This window comes from Corvus cornix, chromosome 1, assembly GCF_000738735.6.
Source record: "Corvus cornix cornix isolate S_Up_H32 chromosome 1, ASM73873v5, whole genome shotgun sequence".
Taxonomy (NCBI): Eukaryota; Metazoa; Chordata; class Aves; order Passeriformes; family Corvidae; genus Corvus; species Corvus cornix.
Window position 1 is genome coordinate 18,534,607 of NC_046332.1, and position 13,614 is coordinate 18,548,220.

At 40.8% G+C, this 13,614-nt stretch overlaps 1 protein-coding gene across 13 annotated transcripts in view; it reads right to left on the minus strand.

Moving 5' to 3' along the window:
• BBX (BBX high mobility group box domain containing) overlaps positions 1 to 13,614 on the minus strand; it is a 152,620-nt gene that overhangs the window by 36,983 nt on the left and 102,023 nt on the right. For 11 of the 13 annotated variants that reach the window (XM_039557701.1, XM_039557688.1, XM_039557683.1 and 8 more), the window contains 4 exons: positions 9,954 to 10,034; positions 6,572 to 6,652; positions 3,522 to 4,437; positions 2,504 to 2,633 (listed from right to left, as the gene is read on the minus strand). In XM_039557701.1, coding sequence (XP_039413635.1) covers positions 2,504 to 2,633; positions 3,522 to 4,437; positions 6,572 to 6,652; positions 9,954 to 10,034 — 1,208 coding nt within the window. The remainder of the gene's footprint in view (positions 1 to 2,503; positions 2,634 to 3,521; positions 4,438 to 6,571; positions 6,653 to 9,953; positions 10,035 to 13,614) is intronic. The other 2 variants (XM_019283780.3, XM_010395858.4) reach the window with 1 other exon arrangement.

Here is a 13,614-nt window from a genome sequence, read left to right on the forward strand (position 1 = left end):
GAAAACAAAGCACTCGAAGATGATGGCACAGCATTTCTGGCTGTAATGTCTATACTGGCTTGCATAAGCACTCTGTTCCTGCAAATTTTTCCAGCCAGGCAGGAGTATAAGTAGGAATTGTGTTTTAGTAAAAGGCAGTGCACACAGTTAGGCAGGTTATAAATAGCACTGTCAGCAGTGGGGGAACAATGACATTTTCTACTTGTTTTTAATTCTCCTTGCTATGAAAAACCTCAGCTTGACAGAAGTTGGCGTGACTGTTGGAAGGATGACCCTTATACACTTGGAAATATCACAAGAAACATGGTGCTTCTCTCTGCTTTCTGAAGCAGCACTTCAAACAAACTGCATTCTGAAAGCTTTGGTACACAGAATGATACCTCATTTTATCTCTGTAATTATTACTTCTCTCAGTAAGCAGTTTTCTATCTTAAAATACAGCCCTGGCTCTTTGCAGACCAGGTGCATGGTGGGGTTTGTTTGTTTGTTTGTGTACACACGTTTTATTTTGGTGTTAAATCACAAAGGTATCTGACATCAGTAGTGCTTGGTACTGCTACCTTTATCTCTTCCACATGGATGTTCCCTGACAACCACAAAACCATCCAATTTTCTGCTCTGACAGCTGTCATGCAATGCCATCCTCTGACTCAGCTCCTCTCCCACTGCCTGTTCCCACTTGCCTCATCTCCTGCCCCGAGGGCATGTGAGGGGCTGCAGCTCTAACTGGGAAGGCCCCACCTCATTTGACAATAGATGAGCTGCCATCCTGGCTAGTAATTTATAACTTTTGTGACATGCAGGCACTGGGGAGTGCTGCCATCTCTACATCAGCGATTAATTATTTAAAAAAATAAAACCCATCCACACTGTCATGAATTTTCAGAGGCTCTCAGAAGCCTGGTTAGACACATGTAGCTGAGCTGAGGTGTTCATGCTGCAGAGCCTAGTCCTGCCAGGAGATACATGCAGGTAGAGCACTGCTTGGCAAAGGAGTTGGCTGTACATGGGGAAAGCAGATCTGACCTCGACCATCAGGGAAAGGCAGGCAGCTACTGATGGGGAAGGTAAGGGGACACAGGGAAAATGACATAATTCTGAAGGGGAGTCCTCACCCCTTCACCAACACATACAAAATGAGGCTGAAATGTGATGCTGAAGGGAGCAGAGGGAGTTAAGCAGAGCAGGTAGAGGTAAAACCGGCTCTCCAAGTAGCCAGAAGATGAGGTAATACAATGAGCAGGGATACTGGATACCTTCTCCAGCACTTGTGCTTCACACATTCTTAATTCTGCCTTTACAGAGTTCACTTAATAATATTCATTAATGATGCAACTGAATAAAGATGAGAGATTGGAAAATACGCATTTCCTCATCCAGCCAGCTAATAAGGGTAGAACAGTGCTGAATGAATGATTTAGACAATTTTCCTAGCTACTTTGAATAAATAATTTACAACTACTTTTTTTTCTATGCTGCAAGATGTGATCGGCTTTCCCACCATTATGTGTGAAAAGTTGTAGTCTTCAAACTTAAACTCAAAAATATTTCCAAAATTTATACAAAGCTCTAAAAATACAAAGTGTTCCATTTTTTCTTGACTAATTTTTCTTGACTATCCCGTAAACAAGACTTGGGGATTCCCACCGATTTAGTATCTTTGCTGAAAATGAGCTGCAACTAGATGTCACATAGACTAGGTTATAAAAAGGGTTACTGCAAACCTGCAAAACCAAACACACTGTAATTTTAAGCAAGAAATATGGAGAAACTCCCCCTTTTAAATTCATTTTCCCATCTACAAGAATTTGCAAATATGAATGGCTACCCAGATTTAACTACTGCACTTGCAGCTAAATAAATCTGTAATACTCTGACAAAAATCATTACTTGTATACTAGAAAAGTAATTCTGTACAGCCTTGCTAAATTTTGATGCATCTATACTCATTAATTGTTTTTAAGATAGACTGAATTTCTTCATGGTGGACATAAACAGTTTGAATATCTTTTCTCTACAATGGAAAAATGACGTATTTATCATAATTATTTGCCAATATAAGAACATTGTTTACTATTCCTCTGTAAGCAGTCTCTCCAAGTGGGCAAAGAGATCTGTTCTTTCTAGTCTAATTTGGTTTATGATGACTGAACACCTACACAGAACTTTAAATACTGCTTGCAAAGTACTCTGAAAATGTAAGTAACCCTCTTCACCACTTTTTGAGCAGGTAAATACTATGTGGTTTGTTCAGAATTGAGCATATAACATCATTCAAAATCATTTACAGTGGTGTAAACCAGGAAAGATCTCAAAGGAATTACTTTGCTATATAAAAGACAGGTATTTAGAGCATGACTCAGTCCAACAGGGTTTTTAATTTTAGGAATTGTGATTATTTGGGTGGTAGATGCAGTTCACTTAGCCACAGTGAGGAGGACTCACTCTTAAAATATTAGGCTGACCTAACTAAAACATCAAACAGAGTTAAGCCACAACTTACCCAAAAACAAACTCTTCCTTTGGCTTAGTCTTTTTCAGTTTTTTGTTCCCACTTGTGGAAAAGGCCCAGATTTCTTCATTCCAGCATCCTTCATGATCTGAGGAATTGCCTTTTCCTGAGCTTCTTTTTCCTGTGATGAGGGCAGAAAATTGTTTCTCATCTTTAGAAAAACATCCCAAGACAAAGTAGACTCAGAAGAAACTTGTGTACCCAGTCAGTACTGCAACTTATGAAGTCTGACCTTCTTGAAGGCAGTTAAAAAACATTTTTCATTTTAAGCTGGGCAATGATGATATTAACAACTATTCTGCATCCCCTGTCCTGTCTTTTCCTGGACTACCTCGAAAGTCAGGATGTCTTCAGGTATAACGAAGGAGAAAGAGATGAAGAGATATACAGTAATAAGCTTCCCTAGATTACAAACATCTTTTATCTTTTCTGACTGTTCTAATTACGCATATAAATCTACCAGTTGGAAAAATACATTTCCAGACATCTCACTGAAAGCTTCCAGAAATTATCTCAAATTTGTCCTTTCACAAGATAAAGGGTTCTCACTTACCGCCTACAGCAAAACTAACAACCAAAGCACAACCAGAGCACATTTGCTTCTTGCAGGATTGAGAACTATGCTCACAACCACAAGAGCTGTTTATATAGAAACAAGGTAATTGTTTGGGGTTACATACATCACAAGTCCTGCACACATCTATCAGCAGGCTGACAAATTAAACAACAAAGCCTTCAGTCAAGAAGTTAAAACTCAAATCATGAAAGACAAAAACAGAGCATTTAAGAGCCTGTGAGGTAAGCAGGAACACAGATCACAAGACTTCAAAAGACCTGCCCCGGAACACGGAGTCCACTCCACCTGTCCCTAACATCTTGGGTGGCCAGGCACAACATTCCCATCACACACTGCTCAAACCCCAGCTTAAACATGGACTTTTGCTTTTCCTCCCACCCCAGGAAGGCTTTCGCAGTTCCTGCTGTAAACAAAACACTCAAAGCCACCCACCTCTGTCCACGTTAGCGCGCAGAGATGTGAGCATGCCCTCTGACACCAGAGTTTTATAAAGAGCACCTTTGCAAGATCTCTCTGATTTCCTGGAGCCACAGGTTTCTATCTTTTTTACACAGTCACTGTCCTCAGTTTTGACCTGTTCTGGTAAGCTTTGGGGTACCACCTCCTCTGTTGGGGTCAGTGGTTCCACTTTAACGTTATCAGAAGTCTCACATGGAACTTCCTTCCTGGCTCCAATACTAAGGAAATCGGGAGGCTTTGATTCTTTGGTGGTCTCCATCAGTTTCTCCTTTGATGTCTTCTTCTCTTTCGATTTCACTTTTTTCTTTGGTGATTTTGTATCCAACACGCTTCCCTTCACATTTGAGACAGGGCGGTTTTTTTTGCGGGGAGTATCCGCGAGTCTCTCAGCACCCCAGTCCCCCTTGGCCACAGCTTCAATTGTGTACATTACACTTTCAATGTCCGACTCAGAGGACTGCCTCTTTTTACAAGATTTCTTGGGGGTGGATTTTTCATTTGTGTGCCGGTCCAACTTATTTTTTTTCTTTTTCTTCTTTATCTTTTCCGGCTTTAGCCCAAGGATAGTCATGTCACCCATGAAAAGCTCTGGAGAACGGCACATGTGATCCTTTGTGTTATCCTTTCTCTCAAAAGGACTGTTTTCCATTGCAAGACTAGTAAAATCTCTGCATTTTGCAGTTTCTGATTCCTCAGCTTTTGTTTCATCCAGGTTTTGCATTTTCTCTATCTCTGATTGTTCTACTTTTCCTTTACTGGAGTCCTTCACTGTTGTTTTCTCCAGTTCTACTTCCATCTCCTCTGAAACTTCCCCTCCCTCATCTTCCAGTGTTTCCACTTTTGTTTTCCCAGGTTCTTTCACTTTTACTCCTTCTGAAGCAAGGCACATCTAAAGTAAGTTTAAAAACAGTCCCATGAAACAAACATCAGCTGTCAACAACACTTACTTATACTAACAGGAGCATTAAACAGGGAATCAATCTCTCTGGCATTTTAGTTTAGGAAAGCAAACTGTGCTACAGGACAGTACTGAAAAACAGGCTGAAGCCCTGCTGAAACCAATGCAATGGGATGAGGGCTAAGTGCTAGATAACACTGGTGGGGTTCGATTCCTCTAACAGAAAAAGACTCCAACTCATCTCAGTGGTGTTTCCTTAAAGTGTCTTTATATAATCTGGAAACCCACTGCTAGACAGATTTTCGGAATATCCTAAATGCAACAGAACAGAGTTATCTCTGACTATTGCCACAGACATGCTACTTGAAATCTCACATCCATTCCCCTTTCAACTTTCAAATGTCCCTAATACAATTCCTTTCTCCATTTTCCAAATGGCCTGGAAGGAGGGAGAGAAAAAACGTTTACTGAATCTCACTAACTGAGATCATTTTCTTTTACTTGAATGTAAGAAATAATTTGGAAGGTAGTACAAAAGCCTTCCAAATTTTTCTTCTCCTGTCACAGACTTATTTTGCAAAGAACTGCAAAGCAGCAGTGGTTGCCATGGTTATCTCCTCCTGGAGATAACACTAATGGAAACCAAAATCCTTATACTATCTGAGGAACATCGATATTCAAAAAAAGAGCTGTCAGAAGGTCCTCAAACTGCCATGTTCCTGCAGCACTGACTTGGGAGATTCTCTGTTTTGGATCACCTGTAAGCCATGCTTACACCTCTACAGAAGGTAGTCCTTCATGGCACCAACCAGCTGCCCTTGGCAAGACATGCTTTGTTCTTACTGTCCCCTCTCAAAGCCCCCAAGCTGAATTCCCAGTGCTGTTTTGTTTTTAGAACAAATGTCAACCAGTCACCTGGAGCAAAACCAGATGGAAGAGGCTTGCTTTGAACCAGACATCAGAAGGTTCCTGCAGCTCAGCCCACAGGCCATGTGGTCAGTATGGATGTACCTCCCGCAGACCACTGGGTTCTCTTTAGGTCCATTTTAGATTTCTCAGCCTGACAAGGCTTTTTTTCCTTGCAAACTAAAAAAGTCTCTCACATACCAATTTATGTAAGAGCGTAACACCAATGATTAGAATGTTTTTGTAGCAGGTTTCCAAAATTCTTGCTGCACAGGGTAGAAACTACTGATGTGGTTCAGGACAAGCTGGACTGAGCACTGTAAAGCACCCGAGCTTGGGCAAGACACAATATCTATTAGGAAGCAGGTTAGACTAGGTAAAGGAGAACTCCACAACTCTGCTGACGTGGGTTCTTGGTACAAAGGTACTTCTGTGACTTTTTTATTACACTGCAATGTTAAGCACAGCCTGTGATTTTCAAAAGCTAAAGATCAATCTTTAAAATGGAACTCACTGGACTAATATTTTGTCAATTCAACATACGTCCCTCTAGCCAATGGATTATTTTTTTCCTTTTATACACTTCTTCTGCAGTAGCCAATAGTACAGAGCTATAGATGTGGCTACAAAAAAAGTGACTTCTGTCTTGTGAGCACTAAATAAACTTGTAATTAAACAATCTTCGAGATTGGGAAAGCTTAAAAACAAAAGTGTTTAGAAACAAAATAAATGCAAAATTTCAATACAATGCCATTGGTTTTAACTGTTCCAAGAAGGAAGATCTGCTGAGTATCATAGTAGAATTTCTATAGAAGTCACTGACCTGTTAGTAGCTCCTGACCATTAACATGAATTTGTTATGGCAATGCCCAAATTTGAGTAACACAGTAATCCAGTCCTCTCTCTCAACTATTTGTGCCCCTCAGCCAAACTCTAAAACCTCAAAGCCTAAACCAAGAAACTGAATCAAGTTAATTGCAAAGTCCCTTTGCTGCCAGGAACTGGTGGTACTTCTGAGCCACTTAGAAACCTCTAAGTTGATGGTTAGTCTGGGGAAATCTTGACTTGTGGCATCTGAGCCATGATAACTGATGGTTCTATAAGCAGCAGTGTAATTATAACTGTAGCACCGTTCTGCCTTTCAGACTTTGGCATTAACAGCATTAACTTCTCCACCCCACTGCACCGGAGCAATTTGTCACCAGTGTTTTAGTATTACCTCTGCCAGCTGAAATAATGCTGATGTTCCACACTGTTTCGTTAAATCGGAAGGCCCTGAACGGGATGTACTCGAAGAAATCTATGAAGAGAAAAACCAACACAAATAAAGCATTCTTTTATCAGTACCAATTCTTTTATGTTTATGATACAGCTTTTGAATGGATTGTTTCCCCCCACCTTCCCAAAATTCTTTCCTAAGATTATATATTGAAAAAGAAGTGCAGACCTGTACACACTGGTATAAATAAAAGCCTGCTCCAACACTACTCTGGTGGGTAACACCACTGTACACTAAAAGATTCCTGCAGATTTGGGGTTTTTCTTGTCAGGACTCCCTTTGAAGATCAGGATGAACTGAAGCACATGCTCTCTCACACAGAACAGACCCCAGCAGCTAAGCAACAATTTACACCAGCATGTAACCAAGCTGGTGGTGTTTTTGAAGGCTCAGTAGGACATCGGATTCCAAAATTGGATTATTTTATTTAGTTATCATAGGTTAAGGAGGCTATTCCTTTCAGGCTATGGCATTGCCTGTTGATGTCCTAGAGGACTCTTATAAAAGAGATGCTATGAACCCAAAGTTAAGTAGGAGCCCTCAAGTCTTTGGTAATCTTTAGTACTCCTCAGAGTAAAAGGAGGCTGTCATGGAAGCGTGTAGATGATTATCCTCCAGAATCATTTTCCAGTATCAGGCCTTGATACTCTTCAGTACTTTAGAGTATTTTGTATCAGTTTTGAGCTAGGTGCAAAGAAATGCACCTTGCATTTTTCTAAACAAATTTCAAGTATCAGGATTGGCCACTAGTATGAAGAAAATGGTCTATTTTTAATGACATATCCCATCATCTCTGACCAGGCTTGTGGGTTTTTTATACCTCCTTCTTTAGCCTCCATAAGAAAGTCATGTTATAAGGGACTGGGGAACTAAGTAATGTATTTACACCCTTTTGGCTCTCCCTATCCCCACAAACTCAGTTTTCATTGCTCTCAACTGACACAGGCCTACAAAGTTGACCGCAGAATTTGGCCTATCACTGCCGTAAAAGAAATAAACAAAGAACAACACTGCCTCTACATCTCCTGGAAGGTGCAGCTCTCCACAGCTCTGACCATTAGAGCTCAAGCCTCCACATGCTGCTTACAGCCAAGTGCTGTTAGTGCTGTGGCCTCCTTGCCTCAGTGAGGTGATGCTGCACCCCCGCACTGCCTCCCTTCACTCTCATGCCTCCGCACTAAAGGCTAAAGACAGAGCAAGAGACTCAGCAGAGCTGAACACCAACAGCCTCCCAGGCTTCAGAATGCAGAGTGGCTGCTCCAACCATTTGCAGAAACATAGAAATCCTCAGAATTTTTAGAAAATAATTTAACCCCCCTTCTGCATTTTATTTTGATCACCATCTGTGAAATACTGTGAAATATCAAAAACGAAGGGATAGGGAAGGGGGGGGGGAAAGAAGATAAAATTGGTTAATCCACATAGCAAAGAGATGAAGGAGGAGCAGAGCAGTGTGGTATGATGAAGAAGACAGGCTCCCATGCACCAGACGCTTGCCATGCCAGCAGCATGGAAACAAGTAGTCCAATCCCCTCCTGTGCACAGCATCTGCAGCTTGGGAGTTACAGCAGCATAGCACAGCTCTCTGCCAAATCCATTTGCAAACCTAAGACACCCTCGAGGTGATTATGAACATGGTTTATTTGGGATGCTCCAAACCAGATCCTGAACTGCTATCTGAAAACTTAAGCTGAATCTCCCACATATAATTTATCCAACCGCAATACAAAATTAGAGTTCTCCAAAACTGGGGAAAAAAAGAAGAAAAAAATCAACAAGCACTGATGTGCTACAAGACCTAGAGACATGGAGGATGTGCTTAGCACATCTGCTGTGTTTTTCCCTCTTTGAATCAGAGCCTTTAACATCCATTTTGTGGATTAAATTAGGCTTGCAAGAATCCATCCAAGCAATCACTGAGAAATTACAGAACCTGTCCAAGATACCATGTCATGCTGCCAGACTTAGCTTCACTTTTTCTGCCACCTGCAGTACAAACTGTGCACTCCTGTGGACAAGCATCTGTCCTTCCACTAAATTAGGGCTTCACAAGCTTCACAGTCACATCACAACTTCTAATGCTGACTTCTAAAACTCAGGCTGCACTCGACAACAGCCTTACTCCAGAACAGCACTACTCAGACTGCTTCTGTCCTGTTAGAGGCCATGTTAAAAACTTCTGGTGTCCCTGAGTAAACACTACATACCCTTCTGCTGTCCCAGAGCTGCAACAGCCAAATAACCTTATGGATCACTGATCACAGTTAGGTGTAATCACCCTTGCACAGGCGCTGCTGGTAATAGAGCACAGAGCCACAAACTCTACCACTGCCAGAGACTGCCTGTACAGTAAGGCAGATTTTCTTCCACTCATGTAAGTTCCTATAAAGCCACAGTCTTGCAAGAGTATCCATAGAACAAGACATGAAATATTTTCATTTCAATGCTTCCAGTCTCTGCCTTTTTCCTGAGAGGGACTGACCTCACCAGCAAGAATATAGGGCTGGCTGCAAATACACAGGATACAGAGAACCATTTTCCTTACTGAAATAGGATGTGAATTTGAAATAAAAATCTAAAACACCACAACAATAACCAAGCAAAAAAAGTGTAGAAGTAATGTGCTAGCATAGTCCCTTATTTATCTGGAATACAGCATGTATCTTCCTCTTTCAATCATCACAAAGAATAGTATTTGCACATCAAACCTCAAAGATTTTTGAGTGAATCATCCATATCGAAGAGGAGACCTCTACAAGGTTGTATTTAAGACTCACAGAAAATTTCTAAGACTTTGGGGAAACGTGACCCAGCATTCTTGATTACTGCTGACAGCTGCCAATTTCAGAATTTAATATACTGCATCAACTTCCAACTCTTCATATAGATTCCTGATGACCTCAAAGTCTACTTTTCCTATTCTCAGTCCCTGATTAAGCAATGCCCCTTCCAATCATTATAATGAAAGCTTTATTTTTCAAATCCTGGTGTCCAGCTCCTCATTAAGAAGAATACTGTTATCTCCTGTCTTTGCTATTGTCCTGAGCACTGTTTTTATTATAGTTATAAAGCTAATTTTCCTAAAAAGAAGTGTAACTTTCTGTGCTGTCTTTAAGAAAATATACACATTCACAAGTGTTTAAAAGACTAGGTCCCTGGGACCACAGCCACTGCCTACTTTTCTTGATATTACATTATTTACTAATCTGTGTTTCTGGAAATACCAAATTTGATACTAGAGCAAACCTTAAACAATTCATACTGTTTTGGTGAGAAAGTTATACACATCTTCCCCTTGTGACACTACTGAGTATAACTTTACCTCTGCCAACTGGAAGAGTGCCGACTTCCCACAGTGCTTTACTGGCTCAGGACTTGGCAACTGGGAAGTATTTGATGAGATCTAGGTTACAAATGAACAGAGGAGAAAATATTTCAGTGGCACACAGGAAAGACAGAAAGGAAGGGAGAAAAAGAATGGAAAATAAGGGATTAGTTAAATCAGTTACTTTTAGTTCTTTCTGGCAAAAGGCCCTTCTTCAGATAGGCAACCCCACCCAAGAAACACTTAACAGATACGTAGAAAACAGGAGACTACAAGCAAATACAACATTCCTTCCTTAAATTATGCTCATGGATACTCTATGATTGTACTGTCCACAGCTAATATTCTATCATGCCGTGTGTTTTATGTCTGTTTTGTATGACCAAGTGAACAAATCATACCTTTGCTTAAAAATACGCACTATTAGTTGTTAAGGTTAAATAAAATTAAGAAAAGCCTGGGCAATATTTCTCATTAATTAGATACAGAAGAGGACCATCTGTCCTCACAGGCAGTTCTTGTTTCACTTTCTTTAGTCATAAAAAAGGAAATATGTTTGGAGATCAAATCTAGCCTCCCAAAGAGCTGCTGGTGTGCCAGCACCTGTGATGAGTAACTACCATTACCACTTTAGGGAATTGCCTTTACAGCCAAATTTTTTCAGACCTGCTTCCCAGTGCAGCACTATGAATTCAGAAATGCAAGGATTATTATTTCTGATATATGATTTTTTTTTTGGCATGGCATTACATGGTAGTATTCGACCTGGTAGCCTTGAAAAGTCTTGGGGCAAAATCACCAGTGTTCCTGTGGTATCTCTCTCACCACAAAAAAAAAACCACTAAGGACCATGACTGGGCAGGTAGTGACAGGACAAGGGCAATGGTTTAAGCTGAAAGCGGGCAGTTTTACAGCAGATATTAAGAAAAACTCTTAAATCAAAGGGTGGTGAGGCACTGGAACAGGTGGCCCAGAGATGCCCCAACCCTGGAAGTGTTCAGGGACAGGCTGGATGGGGCTTTGAGAAAACTCATCGAGTGGAAGGCGTCCCTGCCCATGGCAGAGGGGTTGGAACGAGATGAGCTTTAAGGTCCCTTCCAAATCAAACCATTCTATGGTTCTATGATCTTTCAGATGCAAAAATCATCACGTTTGCCCTTCTCCTTGTATTTAATGCTTTCTTTTGAACTAGGTTATCTGAAGAATTTACCTTTCAATTACCTGTCAAACAATTTATTACACTCCCCACCACATCCTCCTCCACCAAAATCCAGGACATCCATTTCACTTAAAGCTATTTAAAATACTCAAACGTGCACTAATAATAATTTTTAATATTAAACTAAAGTATTTCAACATCCTAGTTTTGCTTTGAGACAGTTCAGTGAACCTGCTCAGGACCCCACTTGACTAAGTGATCTTGTACACTGCACTTTGCAGGAAGATGGTCTCAACATTTTTATATTTCTATCATAACAAATGTTCATCTCAATTATTTTTTTTCAGCACATTATGAATGGCAGAAAAAGGATAGAACAACACCCCCACAACCTGAATTATAACTTGAGAACATACAGGCGTATCTTGCCTCCTGATGCACAAAGTGAGGAAAGAGTAAAGGAATTCTGACATGACAATAGGTGCTCCTAATAAAATGTGAGATCTTTGTAGTAGTAGTAGAAAGAGAGAAAGCTAACATTTCACATCAGAAAAAAAATATTTTAAGAGTTAAGAAAACAAACAGCAAGCGACACAAATGTGTAACTCATTCTGATGAAGTTGCTGGCCAAGTATCAGAAGGAAAGAATGGCTGATCAATCAGCTCTCAGTGAGATTACAGATCCCATTCCCTGTTTTAAGAACATCTTCTAGCCTTAATTAGAATAATCAGAACCTTCAGTACTACAGCCACAAACAGCCCCTTACTTATGCAGAGGTTTAACTGGAGGATCATTAGGATCTTTTATTAAAATACAGGTGGGATTTTAGCTACCTTATTACATTTCAGTTTGCAAAAGAAGCATGGTACTAACTTTTTCATCTTCCTCCTAGAACAGGCATTTCATTTCAACACAAACATTTAATAATTTCAGTATGTGGGTAAACAGCAAGTACCTTTGCCTTTACCTGGGAAGATTACAGCTTTACAAATGGGAAAGCTAGAAGACGAAACACTCACTAGTTCTTACACTCCCAATTTCAAGGCATTTTGACCAAAAGTTTTGGATTCAAACTTCCTGTTCTGCACAGAAATAAACAGAGAGCAAACCTTCTCAAAGTGAGTAGGTGAGAATGCAGCAGGGACAAAATCATCCTCAGGCATGCTTTTTTTTTTTTCCTTAAATGATAACAGCATGCTGGACTAGCAAAAAAATTCCCCCTTGTTGCCTACTACACGTGACTGTTTTTGGGGTTTTTGTTAATTAAATCACCAAGAGAAAAAAATTTAGAAAAGCTGCTGAAAGCAGAGTTTGGTGGTTTTGGATTTGTTTTATTTTTAAGATGGTTGAACTAGCAATTCTTTTGCTTCCATACCCCAGAAGCCTTTTCTTTAATAATGAGTAAGAGTTTAGGTAAGTAAATCCAAGAGGCACTCTTCTTTCCTCTCAAGGAAGCAATCACCATCATCTGTTCAAGTTTGCCAAACACACATGCAGTAAGACCAAGAGACAAAGGGGTCCCATCTGCTCTGCTTCCCTCTCATGGCAAGGAAGGGGACAGCAACCAGCCCCTGTGAGCAGACAGCCTGCAAACAGCCACCGCCCTAAGGAACATGGCCCACTGCTCAGAAATCACAGCCTACAGAATGCCTTTCCATAAAGGTTCAAATGAGAAAGACAAAAGTACGGCCAAGTACTTGCAAGGTCAGAGCAGCCAAAAGTGTAACTTGACAACAACCCAAATTTCAAAAAACTCTTACGAGGACATCACATCATCTTTGAAGACCTCCAAGGCACTTGCCTGCGCACCCACAGGACCAAAGGAGGTCTTGCTCCCAGGATTTTCATCATCTGTTGTGGCAAGTCACTGGGCAGGCCTCATTAGCCATATCCTGAGCAGCTTTAATTGACAACTAGAGCACTTGGGATATACAACCCGATGAAAGACTAACTGAGGCTGTAAGGACAAAAAAATCCCATGCTACGCTACACATAACTAGCTGCTTCTGAGTGACAGGGCACTTGTACTCCTGGGGTAAAGGTGTCTGTTTTAAATGACAAACCTACTCAATGGGATCGCTGTCTTCACAAAGAGACACTCTTACTCACCCTGCTGCAAAGGCGGTGAAGAGAAAGGCAACATATGAGGAACACCCAGCCAGAACCAAAACTGAGCTGGGATGGCTGCCAGAAGTCTCCAGGCACATAAGACCAGAGCACACTTCACATTTCTTCACAGGTCTACTTGGCTACTGGTAAAATAACTACTTTCTCTCCCTCTCTTTTTTCTTTTGTAGCACTGTACATTGCTGACAGCAGCCCACTGCAAATTGCTTGCCATAATTTAGCTCTCTAAATGCAGTAACGTGTTCATATAGACAGGACGCAGCAAGTGGCACAGTAAAGGAATAGGACATTTGCCAAATTTGACAAAGACAGCCTGTGCAAATGAAAGCCCTTATAGCTGAAAGAGCACAAGCAGCTTTAATAGCAGAGGA